Below are 21,448 nucleotides of genomic sequence, written 5' to 3'. Positions count from 1 at the left end.
CTAGGCAGGGGGGTTGGAACTACATGATCCTTGGGGTCCCTTCCAACCCGGGTGATTCTGTGATTCTGTATTGGGTTTGTACGTCAGTTATATTTAATCTCAGCTCCGCTATTACTGTTAAGTCACACATTCTGGTTTTTTTTTTTAGCAGTTTGTATGACCACATAGCATTTAGTGTGTTCATTGCCTCCTCAGCATCAGAATCATCTTGAATTTTGGCAGCTGTTCCTTTGTACCTTGTATGAATTTCTCTGAACAATTCCTTTCTTCCATTTCTTTTGGATTATATCTTTTTAAAATGTGCTTTAGTAATTCAGTCAGATCTGGCTTCTTTTCTACGAGCATTTCTCATTTTCAAATTTTATATTAGTTTTTTTACCTTCTATGTAAGAACACAGTACACCTTTGATAAAGACTTCCAGTTGATTTTTATTGACTAACTTTGTTCATTTCAATTTAAGAAATTCTTTCTTTGTTGTTTTGTTTTTTTTTCCCATTAAGAGTGAGTTGAATTAAACCCATGGTCACCTGTGCCAAGTTCACTTTATATGACGTGATCTTCAAAACTGAGTTTTAAAGCGGTATTTTTCCTAGTTGGTTTACTAGCTGTTTAGCAAAGAAATATAAAAACTTGTAGAATTTTGGAAATACTGTGGAAAGCATTGTCTGGTGTTCATCATCCTGTTTTCCACATGATGGGGCTGTTGCCAGGACTAGGTGAGGTCAGCTATGTGTTTGGCTAGCCAAGTCTTGAGAAGTAGGAGATTCCTCAGCCCTTGTGTGTCCACCTGGTTCTGGTGCTGCAGTAGCCTTCTAGTGATTTTTTGTCTGTTTTTTTTCTCCATGTCCAACCTTTGATGTTGTATATGCTGGCTGTATTCCCTCGTTGTGTTACATGGTACTACAGAAAAGAATTTGACCCTGTCTTCTTTGCAGTTGTCCCTGCCCTAGCTGTGGGCAGATCCTGGATTGCCCGTTAGTCTCTTCCTCATGAGGCAAGTCAAACCTGCTGAGTTTGTCTAATCCTAAGCAGACAAGTCTAAGAGGGGAGCCATTACTGCTTCCTTCAGGAACCTAGTGATAGGGTGAAAAGAAAACAGAGCCAGTCCTGAAAGTAAATTTCACTCAGTAGCTTCTGTATGACAGCTGGGATCTGTGGCTCTAAAGCCAAACCAATCTGTGACAGCTGTGAAGCTACCAATCCTGGGACACTCTTAGACTTCAAGACTCTGTATTTTACCTGGAAACTGAGTGCTTCTAGCTTCTTTTTAATTCGTGAGATGTTCTCCTACATTTGCAAATAAAAGTTGCTTGTCAGTATTGCTTTCATTGTAGTTTTGAGGTGCAGCACGCAGTAACCATAACCCTGGATCAGTGTTCATCTCAGCCCATCAGTTGGGCTCTTTGATCAAACCTCAGGCAAATCAAAATCCTCACTTTCTCACTGTCTACAACTGAAGATTTTATTATGCTGTTGAATCTCTTTATTTTTTGAGTGCAGATTGAAAATAGCTCAGTAATTGTTTCATAGCAAAAAAATTCCCACAGTTCAAATGAAAGGTCACTGTCCACGAATCCCCTGTCTCTTCTATTTGTAAAGAATTCATCTGACTGCAGCTGCAGTCGCAGGAACCATTTCTGGTTGAGATGGAATTTCAGCTTATAAAAGCAGGTGGAAGTTCAGGTTTAGAACAAGGGAGGGAAATCTTCAAGTTATTCCAAGTGATTTAAAGCACATGAATCTTAAGGCAGTTCTCTTCTCAATGCATAGAAGTTGTGCAGTGCTGTTACTGTATACATTAGCATTAAAAATAGCCTTAAATGTCTGCCATCTGTTTTTGTTTACTTTGATCCACACATTAATATTAATGAAATATTTGCCTTTTTTTTCTTGTGTTCAAGCATTGGATATTTATCAAATCACAAACTGTAGTAAATATTTCAGGAATATGAGAAAAGACTACACGAGAGGGATGTGGTTGACAATAAGCATTACCTGGATGCACGCAGAGCCGTTGTTGCCAGCTATCTGCAAAAGGTAAGCTGCAAAAATTAGAAATCCATGGTATTTCTCTAAATTACGTGTTGCTGCTGTATTTGGATGCTGAATGCTTCAGGAATGCTGAAGACAGACAGCGGCAGTGTAGAAAGGGAGATAAAGTCCCAGCCAGCCAGCAAAACTAATATTAAGGTTGATTTGGTGTTGGACAAAAAAAAATTCTTATTAGCAATAGTAGTTCTAAAAGAATCTCATCATAAAAGACAATGGAGAGTGTTTAAATCATCAGGTCAGTGCTAAAACCCGGACGCAGTATGGTAATATCAAAAATAATTTGTAAATGAGCTGTCACATCTGTGTCAGCCCCATGTGCTTTGCATGATATTTCCTTGTGTACTGAAACATGGTTATGCAGTGCACCGGATGGCAGTACAGCAGGAGTTAAATAGCATGTAGTAACACCTCTGTTTGTCACTTAGATAAATGCAAGTGGTCTTTTTAAAATTAGCACTTGGATGTTGTATGCTTATATATGCTGTCAGATATGCTAGAAAATGAGATTGCTGGTGTTGGGTCTGAAATTCGTGTCAGTCTGAAATGCAGTCAGTGAATGCAGTGTGCCACCTCAGCACAATGAATGGTTTTGCAACTTAAATGAGAACTTCTAAAGAAAGGAAAGAAGATGTGTATTGGAAGTTTTTGTTACTGTCCTTCTGCAGCTAGTCTTATAATAGAACAGTATGTAAAGACTTGACTAGCCTTAGTAGAAGGAAATAAAAGACCAAAGGCAGTACTCCTTCACCCTGCTTCTACATAGTTGTTAAGAGAAGAGAGGAGGGAATGCTTTCATCTCTGCTTCACTCTGTTACCTCAACACAGAAATGAAAGGAGCTGAGAATTTTTGAACATCTATTTGAAACCATAGGGTTAGTAACACAGGCCTCCCTGGTTGTCCCACAGTCCAAAGTGTTGCCTTTAATCTCTATAATAAATACTGCAGATTTCTATGCAGTCTTTTCTGTAACTTCATGTAGGTGCCCAAAGGAGATGTCTGTCAGTGACGTTTATTGTTGAGATTGTTTCTGATGAACTGTAATCAGATACAAATTGATTTTCTGCTTTTCTGATGTATGCTTTCATATGTTTACGTGTGGCTAGCTGGTGTGTTTCCACAGAAACGTATTTGTAAAATAAGCTCATATTACGTAATGAGAGAAGAAATTGTTTCTGGTAGAAACATTCCTTGACATGACTCTTTCAACAAAGAGGAAAAAAATAAAGAATATGTTTCTGGAATTTGGCTGTAGTAGACAAAATGCAAGTGTTTGCACTGATTTGGGATTAGAGTTTCATTTTGTCTCTTCTTCCTCCATTCTTTCCCACTCACAGGTTCGAGAATCAGTAATTAACCGTTTCCTGATAGCAAAGCACCATTTCCTTCTCTCTGACCTGGTCAGTGAAGAGGAGATTCCTACTCTGGGGTAAAGGAACTGCTTTCACTGATTCTAAGTCAGTTGCTGTAAAGTTGTCTCTGATATTTCTGTGCAGTCTACTGACAGGACCAACTGATGAGATACTGTATGTTTAGTGTGGTTGTTCTGTCACTGCAGCAGTGATTTTTGCTTACTTTCTGAAAGCTAACGGCATATAGAGATACGTGAGAAACGTCGCTGCTTTGTGCAATGATTCCTCTAAGATTTGTTTGATTGCACATGCACTGGCTCTGAATTTTTGTTACAAATCTCATAGTTTTGAAATTTGAGTAATCACCACAATGACGATTCTTAATTAGTGTTACTGACTTAATCTGCATAAGTCATGAATAGCAGACACTTGTCTTTCTCATAGAAGTTGCTCGTGTTCCCTCTTACGCACGTCGCACTTGTTGATTCAGAACATGTTAGCTGTACTTCAGTATAAAACTAAACAGTCCCACCTGCTGGAGATGCAAAGACTTGCTCTGTGAAACAGGGCTCATGCGGGTTTTTCCTTCGTGTTTTCACATTACTGAATGGAAAAACTTGAGTGAGACTGTAGTCAGCTTTTGAAGTCGCTTCAGGTCAAATGCTTGACATGTTTTCTTATTGTGAATACAGATTTGTATTGGATACTGCTTGTTAATCCATGCAGTTAGTGAGTTTAAAATAAACCATTATTTGTTTAAAGTGTCTGCTTAGTGAGATTGCAGTAACCCATGGTTTTATCTTAGAAGTAATTAATGAGGCTGTTTATCATGTGTAAGGGGATGGTGCTGTTGGCGTATCAGCTTTTAAAGTAGATTTTGGGATGTCTTCTGTCATTCAGGTATTTTTGCAGTTAATATCAGTGACGTGTAAAAACATGTATCTGCTTTTTATTCCTTTCCTATTTGTTTTTTTTTCCCTTTGGTTCTGCTTTGCCTTGGGTTATAAGTTCTGAGGGTCCAGGGTATGTTGTGGCATATTCATTCTGCTTTCTTTCTGTAGCCTGTACATAGCTGTGTAATTAGATTTCTTATGTATTTCATGCAGTGGTTGTTATCATCTACTAGATACCTCGTTTATAGCTGTAGTTTAGATCTGTCCTGAATTGTCTTATTTATATCTTACCTAGTTTTGGAAATTAAAAAAAAATGAAAAAAAAAAGTGCTTTTAAATTCTTTTTTTTTTTTTAAGTTGGAAATAGTGAAATAAGAGAACTGGATTGCGTAGTACTAAATTATTTAAAGATTTAGACATTTCTTAGAGTTTTGTATGACACTAACAGCGTGTGTTTCCTTTTTCTGTTAGTGCATAGTTTGCATGTGTGTCATGGAAACAAGAAAATTCTGGATTCTGTGCAAAAATGACTAAATGTCTGTTTTATGATTGCTAGCATTTTGGGACTTGGCCTCTTTAAGCTGGCAGAGCCGAAACGACCATTAAAGCCAAGAAGAAAGGAAAGGAAGAAGGTCACAGCACAGAACTTATCAGATGGAGACATTAAGCTGTTAGTGAACATCATCAGAGCTTATGATATTCCAGTGAGAAAACCAGTCACGAGGTATGCTTCAGTGCTTGTTTTCAGTGCAGGTTGTGTTGTGGTTTCTACTGTTTAAAGGCAGCTGAAGTTCCAGTAGCTAGTTTAGAAATTCAGCCATGTCTGTTGTTTTGATCCTTATGATAAAATACATAGAGGTTTATCTTGTTAGATAAGCTGCTGTTTTCTAAGTTTTTAGAAGAGTATGATCATTTATCAACACCTTCAGAATTCAAGAAATGGTTTTACAACTGCATACTTGCTTAAGGAAAACAGTCTGGAGGGTAACTTACATCTTTGACAACATTGTATCATGAATAGTATTGGATTAGGTGTGTCTTAAACACTGAAGGAAATCTTAATTCGTAAAATCTTAAATATAACATATATATGTTTATATATATATATTTATGTTATATATATTTATTTATTTGTATTTATTATATATTATTATATTTATTTGTATATATATTTTTATATATGTACATTTAAAACTCCATGTTTTCATTTTGTATTTACCTCCTGATTTTACAAGTGTGGTGATCTTCTCAAGAACTTCATGAACTTGGTTGTTTGAGGGAACAAATGGATGTAGGTTTGGCCCTGGCTAATTTTCAGATGATCACAGCACTTAGCATATTAAAACAACATCTCTAAAGCCTTATGCTGTGTTATGTAGAGATGTTTGAGTTCTGACAGTCTGGTTTAGTTTCAGAAGCAGTGTATTAGCATTGTGTTTCTTCATCCCAAAGTGAATATATCTTATGTTTAATTGGGAAATGTCTTCATCCTGAGTAACTATTTAGCATTTAGCTAACTAATTTAGCACTTCTGCTTTTTTTTTTTTTTTTTTTTTTTTTAGAAAAAATCTGTTTAAGGTCATAGAGGTTCTGTTGAATTTCTGTAAATAAGGTCAAACTGAGAAATAAGGGATTCATATTAGAAATACATTAACAGGAGGGAAAAGACAAAAACTTTGGTTTGGTGTTACAAAATGGCTTAAAAACCCCTTGGGTTCTTTTTTTTTTATTATCAGATGCCTTATTTTGAGCTGCTTTTTAATGAATAGTTATTGTTTTACAATCTCTATTGTGGTGTTATTACCAAAAAAAAGTTAAGATAAAAATAAGCATGTTAACATTTATTTTATTTCACTGCAGGGCCACCATCTGTGTGGTATTCATATGGGTTTAATTTTGTTGTAGAGACTTGCCACAAGTACTGTGAAGTCTATCCAGTTTATGAATTTTTCAGGGATTCATCTCCTTAACCTGAAAAATCTGTAGCTCAGGGTGATTGTCCAGGGGAAGCAAAAAAAAAATGGAGAGAGGGATTATAAACTTGTCAGAAGAGAGCCCTGAGGCACTGAGTACTTTTACAACGATGCTTACAAGAGCCATATGCTCTCTACCCTCTCTGGCAATTTTTTTTCTTGTTACTTGATTGAATAATTACCTTTCCTAGGTTCAAGTCAAAATATGAAGATACAAGAAGTATTTCCAGAACGCTGTCTGGTTAATACGTGATGTGAAGATTTCCTGTTTGGTAATAAGTTCTGTGCTTTTTCACACTGTTGTTGTCTGTTGCCTTTCACAGCAAACTTCAACAACCATCCAAATCTTCCAGATCCTTTAATGAGATGTTTGCAGCCTCTTCATCTGCTCAGAGCCTAGCCAACAATGCAGATTGGGCATTTGACCAGGTATATTCTAAAACTCATTAAATCTGTAACAATCGTTTGTTTACATGAAGTTGTGAGCATTTCTCCTTTTTTACAGGCAGTAACATCATCAGAAAAGTATCTGTTAGTGAGGTAGGCTTGCCCACTCCTTGATCTCCAGAAAGATAGTTAAGTGCATTAGGGTTCAGAGAAGGATGATGAGGTTGTCATAAATGTGAAGTGGCTGTTGTGCAGTGAAAAATGGTAGGGCTTTTCAGGTAGAATAACAGTGATTTCTAATAGGGGAGAAGGAGGACTGACATTGAGATGCAGAAAATAATGGGTAGATTTGGATGGGGATTAACTATTCACTGATGCTTTTATTAGAAGACTGAGGGATCATTAAATTAAGCTGGGAGTAGCTGGGTTCAAATTGTAACTCTTCATGCAGCAGGTATGATGTGCACAAAGAATTTGCAGATAGATACTGTGGCTAAAAGAGGTTTGCTTCCATTGATGTGGACATTGAACAAGTATTTGGAAGAATGATGTACTGGAAGGTGCCATAAAGGAAATCTGTTACAGGCTCAGGAAAGTCCCTTTATCTTAAGGCATTTGTAGTCATGAAGAGTAGTGGGAGGGCCTGATGCTTCTGTGTTTTGACTCTGCTGTATGTTTGTACTTGTCTGAACTTTGGCCTTGCTGCACGCTTTGTGTAAACCAGCATGGCTGTTAGTAGGACTGATATTAAAAACTCATTTGCTTGCTGTTGATAACTAGATTCAGCATATTTCTGAATGAAGATGGAAGCTTGTTGTGGTGGGGATTTTGTTGTTCTTAGAATGTTCTTCAAAATGAGATCTTAAAAATCTGGCATAAGTTCTGTCATATGCATTTGAATGCTAATTAAATGTTCCATTAATGCATTTTTAATCAAATTAGATGTTTGTTGTGTCTGGTAGAAGTTGCTTATCTGCAATATGAGGATACAGGGACACTTTTCTCCACTGGTTACTGAATCACGTTTGTTTCAGTCTCTTTCTATGATTAGTTAACCGGTAGTTTCTGTGGAGCTGGGGAAAAAATTGTTTTCCTTGTGTACATAAAATATGAAACACTCTGAGTACACATCACCTTCTTGAAATGCTAACATACAGAATTATTTTAAAAGCTTCATAAATGCTTAGAAGCCTGTAAAGTGCAATGTTTGAGGTGTAGCGAAGTGTTACGTCTGGGCTGGACCTGCGTGACCACCACAAAGTATGGGTTTCTTTTTCTGAATGCATAAAAGCATGTAAGTGAGCACGTTGTGATGAAAGCTTCCTTTGTTTGGATCTCTGTACAGGTTTTAGTCCGTCCATTTGTAGAAGTTTCTTTTCAGCGAACGGTCTGTCGGACAACAACAGCAGACGGCCCAAACCCCAACTGGAATGAGGAACTTGAGTTTCCATTTAGGTACAGCAAAATGAAATCCAATGTTTTTCTGAGGGGTAACAGTTCAGTCTGAACACATGGCTTTATCAGGGTTCTCCTGCTTTGTTCAAACCCCTTCTTTTCAACTTTTTCAGAGCTCCTAATGGAGACTACAGCACCCATAGTTTGCAATCAGTGAAGGATGAGGTGTTCATTAATATTTTTGATGAAGTACTACATGATGTTACAGAGGTGAGTTCATAATTGAAGGACAGTGTACTTGTCCTGAATATTGCAAACTTCCTGAACTTGTCAGAATAAGACTTTTCAGTGTAGCAGCTCTCGCCCTCCTGTGCCTCCTTTTTCTCTTCATTATTCATTATTGTGTTATGTCTAGTCAGTATTGCAATGTTGTTCAAGGGAGCAGTGTTTGCAGAGCTAACTTTTGTCTGTACAAATTAATTTTGTACATTATAATCTGCTGCTGAGGGTCAGCATCTGTATGTTATCTGTCTTAAGACTTAAGAGGTGGTAAAATTGAGAGTTAGTGTATGAATAGTAGTCTTAATTTTGTTCTTAAATTTGATGCAGGTTCTTCTGGTTGCTTGGGTGTTTTTTTATTGTTTTGTTTTTACTACATGCCAGATGACTTACCAAGGGCCTGCATTTTTTTAACATCTACCATTTTTTGTTCTGCCTTACTCTTTATTTTTCTAGCTGTTAGTGAAAAACTGTTTCTGTACTGAAGCAGTATTGAAACACCTCTGCCTGCTGAAGTCAGTGAAAGCTTTCCCCAGTCATTTCAGCATGCATAAAAATAGCTGCACTTAACATTCTTGAGAACATAATGCAGGAGTAAATATTACGTGCATCTTACCAAGAACTGAATTCTGCCTTCAAAACTGAAATGGTATTTGATGAAGCAGGAGGGGAAAAAGTATAACCTAGAAATTCAGATGCCACTCAAGTATTCAGGGAATTCTTCTGTTTTTGAACTTAAATGCTGATTGTAACTGGATCTGGGAATCACAGAGAGCCAGTACACATGAAAACATTGTTTTAATTCCACAGTATTTAGTTAATTTTCATTCAGTTTTGAATACAGTTTTTCAAGGTCTTTTAAAGGCTTTTTAAATTGCAGTGAAAGATGTCATGAGAAGATCAATTTAGACAGTGTGGATTGATTCTTGTGGAATCTTGGTTAAATTTTTAAGCTTTCCATCGGAAGTTACAGAAGACTTGAAGCCTGAAGTGCAGTGGCATTGTATCACTGACCATGACAGCTTTGTGCAGCACCTGACATGCTTGAAGAGCACGCACAATAGTTACCTCCATAATACTAGCTGAACTTACACTGCTAGTGAGTTAAATTGTTAAAAGCAATTTAGGATTTTTTTCATGCCCTGATGAGGCTGTTGATGGAATGAAAGGAAATGAAGTTGTCTTACAAATTACGTTGCCCAACTTTTTTACAGGATGATCGTGACAGAGGAAGTGGTATCCACACTCGTGTCGAGAGGCACTGGCTGGGGTGTGTTAAGATTCCCTTTACTACAATATATTTTCAGGCTAGGGTAAGTGTCAGTAACTTGAAATGTTTCTCTTAAAAACAGTGCAGAGAGGCTGGCAATGCAGAGTCAGATTTAATTATGTTCTCTGTACTTGTCAGTATATCTTTATGGAATTGATTGGCAGTATCTTTGAAACTGCTGTATTTTGTCAAATTTGGTGAATATTTGCCAATGACTTCAACACTGGGAAGGAGCAAAGACAGACAAACGTATTTCTGTGCTGACAGTGCTGCCTGGTTTTCTTCAGTAATAATGTTAAAAATGGAAATTCTTTAGGTGATTCTGACAGTAGCTGTTGAGATCCCTGGTACTGCATTGCCTTGCTAAATGTTTAAATAAAACTTGACCTGACTCTTCTTTTTTCATACCTCTCAAATTTCACCTTTTCCTCCTTTCTTCCTTCCACTGTTACAGGCCAATAAACAAAGAACAAGATTCTTTACTCTTTCCAGGGAAACATCCCACGCTGAATGTACAAAATCCCCCTGAGAAGTGTCTGCTCACAGCCCTGAGAGTGGACAGACTTAGACATTTTAACAAACTGCTTATCAATACGTAGTGAAAGACAGTCTGTGTTTGGTGGCTACAGTAGCATCTCTTTGTGGTACTTGTTGCTCTTTCTGTTTTAGTACAAGATAGTCTAAGAATTGCTGTCAGATGCACTCCTGACTCTTTGAGAAGGTGTTGCTGTCTGAGAGCCCTTGTGCACACTGTGAGTGCCTGCAAGCTCTTCCTGGCACGTTTTTCACACTTCTTAGTGAAGTTGAAAATGTGATTGCTCCAGCAGTAATAACAAGGTGTATCTAGCAATTAATCTGCAGTGGCAAATGAACTATTTCTTCATCCTGTTCTACTGTATCATAATGGAAATTACTGAGTGATTTATTTAATCTTCTCCTCATCAAAACCTAATTTTGTTCTTAAATATTTGATGAGCTAGCCCAGTGAGTCATCAGTTCATCTTCTGATGTCTTTCCCAATGGCTGTCATCCTGTCCAGAAGCAAGGACACTCACTGTTATGGCCAGTTCTTCATATACAGCATATCCTAAACAGCCTTAAATTTTGCCTCAAATGGTATCGGAACTCTGCTCAAATCCAGAGGTTAATCTTCTTGCTTTCCTCTTCAGGCTGTGTACTCTTGAGTCTTGCCTGAGCAAATGCTGGGCTTGCCAGCTCCTTTCTGATATGACCTTTCTGAAAGAGCTTACCTTGTTTGTGGCTGCAGAAGGAGGTGCAGGACAGGATCTGCCAGAGCCCTCTTCTTAGGGGAACTGGCTGTGAATGGTCCCAGTTCCAACTGCATCCAAGAAGCATCAGCATTTTCTGCCTGGAAGGTGCCTACCTATGAGGTACTAGAGTATAATGCCCAGCATCACTCAAGCCCAGGCAAAAGCCTATGGTGTGCTGCTGCCTTCAGAAGAATAGCTGCAAATCTGTGTTTTTCCATTCTGTCAGTTTTCCAAGTAAACACTGCCGTGTTACAACACTGCTGCTGGGACTCACCAGCAGACTGAAAATACGTAGTAAAAAGCACTAGAAAGAAAAAGATTGCATGCCTATCAGTGTTCACTGAGAACAGTTACATGTGTGTGTGGTCATAACTTACTGTCTTCTCCCTTCCCACTGAGCAGCACTTTGAAAGACTTGGTAGTTTCGCGTTTTGGTCTTAAGAGAAATGTTTTGGGTTTGTTTGTTTGTTTGTTTGCTATAGGTAGCTAATGTGTGTGTGCTACTGCTTGTGTGCATGTGTTATAGATTGATGGTACGTTCAAGGTGAATATTCCTCCGGTACTCCTTGGCTACAGCAAAGAGAAGAACCTGGGCATTGAGAGAGGGTATGATTCTGTGCGACATCTGAGTGAGGGCTCCTACATAACGCTGTTCATTACCATTGAACCACAGCTGGTTCCTGGAGAGTCAGTCAGAGAAAAGGTAACTAATCCGTAATTAATCGTATCCTTGCCATTTGTTTGCAGTGGTGCAGTTACTGAAATGTATGTAAGTAGTTAGGCTTCGTACACTGCAGTGTTCTGTGTCAGGTTTTTTAGCTTGGTTCAATTTAACTGTATTCACCAGTAAACCAGATGGACACTGAATGCATGCGAAATAAGCAAACTTGCATTCACTGTCTCTGAGCATGTAATTTTCTCATTTACTTCTGTTAGCAACAAAATATTTATACCTGTATTTGTGAGCCATGGGCAAAAAGGAGGTGGCAAGTTTATTTACAGTATTTCTTGCTTCTGTTTTTATAGTACTAAACAATAAATGCTGTTTTTGAATGTTTCATACTTGTCTCCAGATCTTGAAAGAATTACTTCTAAACATCAAATGAGTGTTCTTGCCATGTTGTACAGCATTCTGCAGTTAACTGGAGATCATACATCAGTAAGGATGTATGTTTTTCAATCGCAAACAGGAGTAGTTGTTATTTTTTTTTTGAATTTTTTTGCATTGTAGAACTGTGCTGGTCATTTACTAGAGACATTCAACCTTCATTTTATTTCTTTACCTATTTTTCCTTTCTGCTGTCCTTCCTGAATCCCTGTAGATGAATGAAATGCTTAAGAAGGTATTAATAGAGTAAATCAACTGAGAGATTGCTGTTACTCCCTGCTGAAGATTAAGCTTGGTGTTGCAGCACTCCTTTTGCAGTTTGTGTTTCTTTACTGTGACATTCTTTGTCAGTGATATTTGCAGTGAATTACTACAATGGAATTCTGAAAGTTCTCAAAGCTTTATGTTTCAGCTGTTAGCTATGGTTAAGAATCACCTTCGTGTCTGTCCTTTTCTGACACGGAGATCTGCCTGCAGGGTGCTGCTGTTCTGCCTCTCTTTACTTTGGAGGGCAGCAAATGCTGAAACTGATTTTGAACTAAAACACTTTCTGGAAAAGCTCAGCTAGAAGCTGTAAAAACTGAGAGCAGTCTGAATAGTAAGGGTACATCTAAATGAAAGTGTCCTGGCCCTTCTCTGCAAATATTTTGACACTGTGCTGGACTGTCCCAGCAATGTTCATGTGAAGATGACCGGGCTTTTGTGCATCATCTCGGTTGTGGTTGTAGTGGAGTGTTAGGATGTGATGTTAGTCACCCCTGCAGTGTGCTTGGCCTAACTTTCACTGCCTTTGTCGAGCTTTAATCAAGCCACCTTTAGACACAGATCACTGTGTGTTCATAAGTAATATAAGTAATGCTTGGGTTTTTTCCATTGCCTGGAGCTTTCTTATATGTCTGTGAGCCTATATATGTAATGCAGGGGAAGCTGAAAGGATCGTTGGGAAAGGATTTCACACTCCTTTTATGCTGCTGCAAATGGTGAAGTAAGGTCAAACTTAGGAAAGACCTGAGTCCAAATTATCAATAAAACTATTTTCACATGAATTCTGTCTTTCGAAGTTTGACACCCAAGAAGATGAGAAATTGCTTCAAGCAGCAGAAAAATATGAAGTTGAATGTACGTCGAAGTTTCCAAACCGTCAGTGCCTAACAACTGTAATTGACCTCAACGGGAAAACAGTTTTTATTACCAGATACATCAAGCCTCTCAATCCACCCCAAGAGCTCCTTGATGCCCTCCCAAATAGCTCTCAGACAACAGCAGTAAGTGTTTAAAAAAGATGGTGGCATTTCTGGGTTGTAGATTTCGGAATGTGTTTGTGTGCACTCATACCAATGTTATGTTTGCTGTACAGCTACACTTATGTTCATAGGAAAAACTAGAAATACAAAGTGATTATCTGTGTGTGATAAACAGGAAGCGTACCCGTGATCATGCTTTCTTATTTTTTTTTAATAAATATATGAATGATTATTGTCTCTTAAACAAATTTATGGCAAGTCTCAGTGGGAGTGAATTGCAGTTTTTAATTGTGATCTAGAAAATGCTAAATTCTGAAACAAGTTATCTGATAATATAACAAGGTTAGTCAGTGCTTTATCTTTGGTGTCTGGGGAAACAGCACTGTGCTTCAAGTCTTACCAGCCTTTATATATGTCGGTGTAGTGAGCTGGAACTTCGTTCTGGTTGGGTTTTTTTTGTTGTTTTTTCAGGAATTGGTGGCTCGATACGTTGCTTTGATTCCCTTTTTGCCAGACAGTGTTTCATTTGCTGGAATTTGTGACCTGTGGTGTACTTCAGATGTAAGTAATGCATTAAACAGTTTTTATCCTCATGAATGTGATATGACATGCAAGTGGGTCCCTCTTTTGGAACAGGTTAGGCTAGATCAACTCTGGAGGTCCCTTCAGACCTACCCTATTCTGGAATTCTATGATTGTAAGGGGTGATTTTTGTTGTTGTTTAAAGCAGAATATCTGAGGACCAGTGTTTGAGCAAAGTTGCTTGTCCTATTTGCAATCTTATATTTCCAATCTAATGAATGACCATAAGAAAACTTCAGAGTTTTAAGCTTTTCCTGTTTTTCTCCCTTATAAAACAACCCAGAATAGCTAGTTGGGCACAAGGGAAAGGATGCTGACTGATGGAGACTTTAAAACTACACTTAGGTAGTTTTGTATGTGTAGGAAATGGATCACTGTAATGTTAAGGAACCACAGAGAAAACATGGTATTGTGCTTAAAAATAAATAAACAAAATTGTAATTGTTGGCAGTAATCAAAACATCAGTGTGTTACCACTGTTTTCATTAAAAATCTCGAATGCAGCACCATACCAGCTGCTATGAAGAAAACAAGCTCTATCCCAGCTGAAACCAGGACAGTGAGAAATGCAGAATAACCCAGAAGACCTCAGTCCTTGTAATATCTCAGATCTGCATCATGGATTTTCACAGCATTTACACTTGCTCTGTGTATTCTGCATGTTGAAACAGTGCCTAATAAAAACTATGATCAGTTGCAAACATTCAAGAGGAGTTTTTAGCTTCAGAAGTGTTAGGAAATATTAGTAAATGTTATAAGCCAAAAACATCAATTATAACTACATAGAAACCTTTTTTTTCCCCCCTCAATTAGCAATTTCTTGATCTTCTGGCGGGGGATGAGGAAGAACATGCCGTGCTCTTGTGTAATTATTTTCTTGGTATGGGGAAGAAAGCCTGGCTTGTCATTGGAAATGCTATTCCTGAGGTAAGAGGATTTTTTCATTTGGTCAGAATATTAATTCTCATTCTCTGAAGTCTTTGGTTCCCATCAGTTGATAGAATTGTCTCCTGCTGACACACTTTTCCAGGCAGTAATCTAACACCAGTGCTGCTCAACTGAGAGAGAGAAAGAGAGGGAGAGAGAAGCAGCTTCTCTGAGTAGAAATACAATCTGTGGTGGTTGTTTTCTCTGCACCCATTGTTTTCATGCTCAGCCTGGTGGCAGCTGCTGTCCTTGTGGTGCAGTACAGTCTGTAAACCTTGGCTGGATTTGGGCACATATGAATGCTGGAAGAATGTCCTGAGTCGATTCACAGCCAGTAGCAGTTAGGGTGGGACTGGTACGGGCTGAGAGGTGGCAGGGATGGAGTGGGGATCACCAAGGATTCCTACTACTTCCAGAGTACCTGGAGAATGTGGGATAGTGAGTGAAAAAGCAGTTTAGGGGCTCCTGATCTTTCTTTCTCTATTCCCTCTGTGTCTGAATGAGGAAGGTTGGTGGGTTAGGTGTGAACTGTGCTGCCTAAGAGCAGTCCTTTAGTCAGAGGTTGCCTGGGTTTGTGTTGTGGTACCAGCCAAGGAGGCCATGCTGATGCTGAAGTGGCACACATTAAATGTGCCTGGGTATAGAATTTCCCATTGGCTCTAAGCTGAACTAAATATTTTCAGAATTTGCATTTTTCAAATGGCTGAAGGTGGTGCATGTTAACATTTAATTGCCACAGAAGAGACAGAGGACACATTATTCTGTGCATTCTTTCAGGATTTTGCCAAAAACATACTATTATCTCAATAGTAAAAACGTAATATTCCACACAATGCACAGCATACTGTCATTAAAGACAGTTCTAAAGCATCTTGTATTTTTTCCTTTCTAGGGACAAACCACATACGTATTAACTTTGGAACAAAGTCAGTATGTGATTTGGAATCCCAGCACTGGCTGCTTTTACAGGCACTATGATACTTTCTGCCCCTTGCAAAGCGTGTACTGTCTGATCAGCTGCGATAACGTGAGTGAGCTCTGTGTCTCCCCCACAGCTGCATGCCGTACAGTTGGGCACGAGACATTTTTCTTGACTTTCTGTATCGTGTGTTTGTCAGCTTAATATTAGAACAGCATCAGTGTAATTAGTGACACTGCAAAATCTGAAACTGAGGAAACAATGGGAGCTTAGAGAAGAATCCATGAGTTTTATTCAGATGGAAACTAAGAGGAGTTTAGAAGTCTGGTCATCAGGGTTTTTTTGATCCACTGTAAGGGAACAGTGAGTCAGGCTTCCACTGCACACCCAGATGCAGCTAACACTTACTATTTTGTTTTGAATACAGACAGGGTAGAAGTTCTCTGAAATATCATGTGTTCTAAGTGGTTAGTTGTTTATTTTTAATTATTTCCTGGGGGTTTAATCCTCAACACAAATAATGAATTTGGAAAGCATATTCTAAAGGATGTTTATTTTAAAAGCATCCATCTCTTATTGAAAGTGTTCCAGGTACCAGTTGGTTTGGTTTGTTCTGATGCAACACCTGCAGAGTTAGTGAAGAAAAACTTAGCTGTTTCTTCCATACCTATGGAAGTTAAAAACTTCAGTGCCAACATCCTCATCACTGAACCTTGAACTACAGCACACAGCACAAAGTTTCAAGGCAGGCAGTTCCACAGCAAATTGTGGTTGAGCAGGTGCCCTGCCAGCAGCATATAACCAACTGCAAGCCCAGCCCCAGGGCTTGGGAAGCGATGTGGCATCACACAGGTTGTAAGGAGAACTATTAAATGCAAAAGGTTCCGTATTAATTATTAGAGCACCTTGCATCCTAGCAGTAGTTTGTGAAAGGCCTGTAGGTACCTGCAGGCACAAAATGTTACAGATCAGCACCACCCCCCTCTTGGCGTGAGAATGCAGAAGTTGGACAGCTTGGCTGTGACAAACACGACTGCCCTGTTTCACATGAATACAGGATGGTGATTAGTTTGGGAGCTCAAGATTACAGAGTAGTTTATTGCCATGTAAGTAATGTGTTCCACAGCTGTGACTGTATACTAAAAACAAACTTGCTTTCTTCTAGATTTGGTTTAATATCCAACAGTGGGACTCTCCAGTAAGGATAAGTTTTGATATCAGCAAACCAAAACTTTGGAAGCCTTTCTTTTCAAGAAGCTTACCATACCCTGGGCTCTGCAGTGTTCAGGTACTAATACACTTATAACCAACTTAATGGGAGGACAGACTAAATTCTTTTGGCTGCTGTGATTAAACGTCCTTCTGTCCTAAAACTAGCTTTTAAAAAGACTTTTCCATGCCTTTAAAATTCAAAAGTAGGAATACTGAACATTTTTATACAAAATGAATGCACAGCTGTTATCTTTTAAATACCTGTATAAGAGCTTAGGACAATGCTAAACACTGGGACAAATCTTTAACATAACCCTAAAGAAAGCTGTGTCTGTGTCCTTAATAAACAAGCAGGAATTCCTCTACAATTAATGGAATTTGTAAGCAGTAGTTGAAGCTTACTCCTGGAAAAAATGAAAACATCACACAAATATCCACCCAATGTTTTTATTATGTCTTTGCTACAGTATAGATCATTTTGGTATAATTGTCAACTGTTCATTAACTGTCAAGATAGTAATGCCTGAATTAAGTTACAGAGTTGTACAGTTAGAGATCGTGCTTTTAATATCAGGGTGTTTTACTTTGCTAGCCTGAAGAATTGGTGTATCAGCATTCAGACAAGGCTGCTGCAGTGGAACTACAGGGCAGGTAATCCTTCCACTAAAACAACTGCTGTCAAAAGGGAAAGAGTGATCACCAAGTGGAGCACCTTCGCACCTTCTTACCTTTCTCAAGCACATTCATCCCAACATGCTAAAAATGGGCTTCAAATGCTGTCTAGGAATTGAGAATGACTTAAACTATTTTTAAGGGTCTTTTTAAGTTCTCTTCTTTTAACAGAGTTCATCAGATAGGAAGAACTGATTGAGTACTGCTATAGTTTCCTAATAAGCTAAAATTGTGTAGGAGTTTAAGAGGCTGTGAGAGCATAGGCTAAAAATGTGTGCAGGCCCCTGCTCTCCCTTTGCTGTTAAGCATGGGGACACAATTTAGCTACACTGGCTATGTGATATTTTTTTTTGTAGTTTTAGGCAGTTTTAAGTTTAACTAAGGTAATTTGTGTTGCTCAAACTGTAAAAAGTGGGTCAAGTGAGATCAGGTCAGAGTTTGAGTAAAGAATATAGTTGCAATAAGAAGTGTATTTTATTGTAGGATTGAAAAGATACTAAAAGAGAAGATTATGGAATGGAGACCAAGGCATTTAACTCGCTGGAACAGATACTGTACCTCCACCCTACGTAACTTCCTGCCTCTGCTGGAACAAAACCAAGGCAAAGATGTAGAAGATGACCATCAGGCAGAGCTGCAAAAGCAGCTTGGAGATTACAGGGTACAGTTGTGCATATAAATAATTTGTATTGTATGTGTCAGTGTTATGGAAATAGAAGACCTGAAGGATCACCCAACCTGGGGTAATGAGCTGTGTCCTAGGCTATTTGTTCCCTCTTCTACTGAAAGCCACAAGTTGTTACACTAAAGATAAATCAATACATTTACAAAATGAAGTAGTGGTGGTCTGCTCCATGTGAAAATGTAAGAGATGGGTATGAAATACAGGTATACTTGCCTGGAATGGAGGTAGTGACTGCTGTGGTACAGCAGCAGAAGAACAGTGCAGTTTGCTTACTATATTCAACAAAGTTTCTGACAGTTGTAGCACTATAGATACTTATAGGTTGATTGGTACAACTGAGCTCAAGTCTTGCTGGTAAAAAGCTGGCACTGTAAACTTAAGGCACAAAAGTCCATTCAACAGTGTGTTTTCCTGAAGTTTTCTGCTCTTTAAAAGACAGAATGTACATGAGTATTCACTGTAGCCAATACACCATACCCATCCCTCAAGGCTGTTCTAAAAAATAAATCCTTCCTTCTGCTCCTTCACGTAAAGCAGACCTGACAGGGATACTGGATGGAAATGAAATTTTGAAAATGAGTTGAGGTTTCAGTTCCTGCCTGAAAATGTTTATGGACAGATGTCTGCCACCTCCCATTTCCAGACAGCAGAGTACAATGAACAGTATTCTCCAGTTAAGAGGCAAAGAAGTAGCAACATTATGCTCTTTGTTCAGTAACACATCTTTTTTTCTAGTTGATTTCTAAACAGTTTCACTTTAAACTCAACCTTTTTCAGCAGTTAGGAAAAATTGCAGAAACCTACCTAGAGTGTAAGAAATAGAAAGGGGGTATTTAAATTCAAAACCACCCTTTTATTGCATCTCCTCAGGGCAGCAGAGAGAATCTCCATTTTATTGTGCCTGTAAGTTGAAGATGTTGCATTTATTCAGATATCTTACCTTATATGATTCTTCTCCCTTCTCTCTTTCTTCCAGGTGTCTGGATTTCCTATTCATATGCCATTTTCTGAAGTCAGACCTTTAGTAGAAGCTGTACACAGTACTGGAGTTCACACCATTGATGTTTCCAATGTTGAATTTGCTCTAGCTGTGTACGTTCATCCTTATCCCCAAAATGTTCTCTCCACGTGGATTTACGTTGCTTCACTTGTACGGAATCGGTAGTACAGAGCAGTCAGAACACCTCAACTTTGGATGGAGGGGGGAAATAACAGATTTCTCACACTGCTGATGTGAGCTATCCCAGGTAGCTTGAAAGTCTAGCAAGAACCTGATTTTTCAGAAGCTGCAAACGTTTAGCTTTGTTCAGCTTAAAACCACAGGATGTAACTTAACAACCTCAACCAACAGCTCTGGAATTTCAAGTAAGCTGTCAGTTTCCTCTTTGTTTCTGTACATTACTTTATAACTCCCTGTGGGACTTGCCATGCTTAAAAGCATTAAAAAAATGCACATAGTTAGTGAACTCACTGGTAGAGTTTGCCCTCCTTATTTTGAGGTGAAACTTGGTTCCTGGAATTACACCTTACAGATGACTTCTAGTTCCTCAAATTGTCTTCATTGGCAGCCCTTCCTCCTGGTTAGAGAGGCTGCCATTCAGGACCAATATAAACTGTTGCACTTTCTCATTACCTGAGTTCCTGTACAAAAACCAGGCTCTATTTACTCCCAAGTAAATTTCATGCACCAAAAAAGCAAGCATTTAAGACCATACTTCCTTTTTTAAAAACTTTTCTCTACTCCGTGTCTGTGTTACAGCAGCAGCATTCAGGTATTTTCTTAAAAGGTCTAATAATAAATATTTATACCAAAAAATAAATGTTAAAGCTCATCCATTTTATGTAAGAATTTGATTAAATCACTTACAGCACAGAATCTTTTACTATGGTTACCTGCAGGTGATTTTTAAAGTGATCACTAAAAGATTATTATGTACAAGTAGTGGTGTTAACAGTTGATGCTTGTATGTATCCTTTTCCTTCAGGTCTGTTGTTAATTCAATTCTTCCAAGTGAAAGCAAGGGTGAGTTCAGCCTAGGAAGTATATTCATCACAACATATCAAAGTTAAAGTAGAGCTTAAGGCTAAAGAAGATTTGGTCCATCCATTACATGCTGGACAAAACTTCTGGTTTAGAGCCTGGGATGGCCACAGGTTCCCCTCTAATCAACCAAAAAGCACCTCTACAGAACTGTCATGGAGCAGCCAGTATCTGCACTGTAATCACAATGCACTGCTTGAACAACACTGATTGATTACATCTCTAAAGCCCACCACCTTTTCAGAAAAGAGTGAAAAAAGAGAACATGGTCTCACACCATTTTCTGCAGCTGATTCAGCCCTTTACCAGTCTGCACAGAAAACAGTAATTAGTATCTAGCAGTATGGACAAGAACCACCCTGTCTGCATCTTCCTTACCTCAGAACAGAGGCAAGGAAGCCCACACATCTTATTACTTCTCTCAGAGCCAGAATGAGTGGCCATTTACACCTAATCTAGGCTTTGGGGACATAGAGTTTAATGCAGTTTACTTAAAAGAACAGTTGCTGTGACAACAGTATCCCTTCATACATCTCTGGTAGGCTTCCAACTGAACACTGCGCATACTTCCTCTAGCTGGGTTCAGCTATTAACCACTAGCAGCAGTCTCTGGCACTAACTAAAATTCAGTAGTGTTTCGTGTCAGTTTTGATGCAAAAAAGAAAATGCTCTCAAACCTTGGAAGGGTTGGTAGGTGAGATGGTATCAGTACAACAAACTGCCACTTATCTCCAGCAGTGCCTGTAAGCTGACCTCCCACACTCAATCTACATAAACCACCTGAACTGCTGTCTATCCACACAATAAAAAGGGTAGAAATGACTGCTTTGGCATTCTGTCAGCCTGCAAAACTAGCTTTCTACAAGGCTGCCAGCATCTGCTGGCTACACCCCCTGCATTTGCTTGAAAGAAAACTAACAACCTGAGCAGATGACTACGTAGGTCACAGTACTCACCCTCTCTTGGAACAGCCTCTTCTCCCAACACACAGACACATGCTGTCCTCATACATCACTCCTTGCTCTTTTTAGTACAGTTCTCTCAGAGCACAGGTCTCTCTCAGCCTACCAGTGCCTTCTCTGCATCCCTGCTGCTCCTCTCTGCTGTTCAATGAAGCGGTTATTTTAAATCAGAACAGTGGGGAAAACATCTTCCACAGATTCCTTATGAATGAAAAAACTGACTTC

The 21,448-nt window shown here is 38.8% G+C and overlaps 1 protein-coding gene across 2 annotated transcripts in view; it reads left to right on the top strand.

Moving 5' to 3' along the window:
* Positions 1-19,679, top strand: part of CC2D2A (coiled-coil and C2 domain containing 2A) — a 47,981-nt gene extending 28,302 nt beyond the window's left edge. The window contains exons 21-37 of one of the 2 annotated variants that reach the window (XM_048941085.1): positions 1,946-2,038; positions 3,389-3,480; positions 4,853-5,020; positions 6,593-6,698; positions 8,002-8,111; positions 8,225-8,321; positions 9,545-9,643; positions 11,398-11,574; positions 12,194-12,214; positions 13,041-13,244; positions 13,695-13,784; positions 14,619-14,732; positions 15,625-15,759; positions 16,817-16,939; positions 17,456-17,514; positions 18,019-18,196; positions 19,197-19,679. In XM_048941085.1, the coding sequence (XP_048797042.1) occupies positions 1,946-2,038; positions 3,389-3,480; positions 4,853-5,020; positions 6,593-6,698; positions 8,002-8,111; positions 8,225-8,321; positions 9,545-9,643; positions 11,398-11,574; positions 12,194-12,214; positions 13,041-13,244; positions 13,695-13,784; positions 14,619-14,732; positions 15,625-15,759; positions 16,817-16,939; positions 17,456-17,514; positions 18,019-18,196; positions 19,197-19,385 (2,055 nt within the window). In that variant the 3' untranslated portion in view covers positions 19,386-19,679. The remainder of the gene's footprint in view (positions 1-1,945; positions 2,039-3,388; positions 3,481-4,852; positions 5,021-6,592; positions 6,699-8,001; positions 8,112-8,224; positions 8,322-9,544; positions 9,644-11,397; positions 11,575-12,193; positions 12,215-13,040; positions 13,245-13,694; positions 13,785-14,618; positions 14,733-15,624; positions 15,760-16,816; positions 16,940-17,455; positions 17,515-18,018; positions 18,197-19,196) is intronic. The other variant, XM_048941086.1, reaches the window with a different exon arrangement.
* Positions 19,680-21,448: the final 1,769 nt, after the last annotated feature.

The sequence above is a fragment of the Lagopus muta genome, chromosome 4, assembly GCF_023343835.1.
Source record: "Lagopus muta isolate bLagMut1 chromosome 4, bLagMut1 primary, whole genome shotgun sequence".
Classification (NCBI taxonomy): domain Eukaryota; kingdom Metazoa; phylum Chordata; class Aves; order Galliformes; family Phasianidae; genus Lagopus; species Lagopus muta.
Note: the sequence above shows the minus strand (reverse complement) of the source record. Positions and strands in the feature narration are given on the sequence as shown.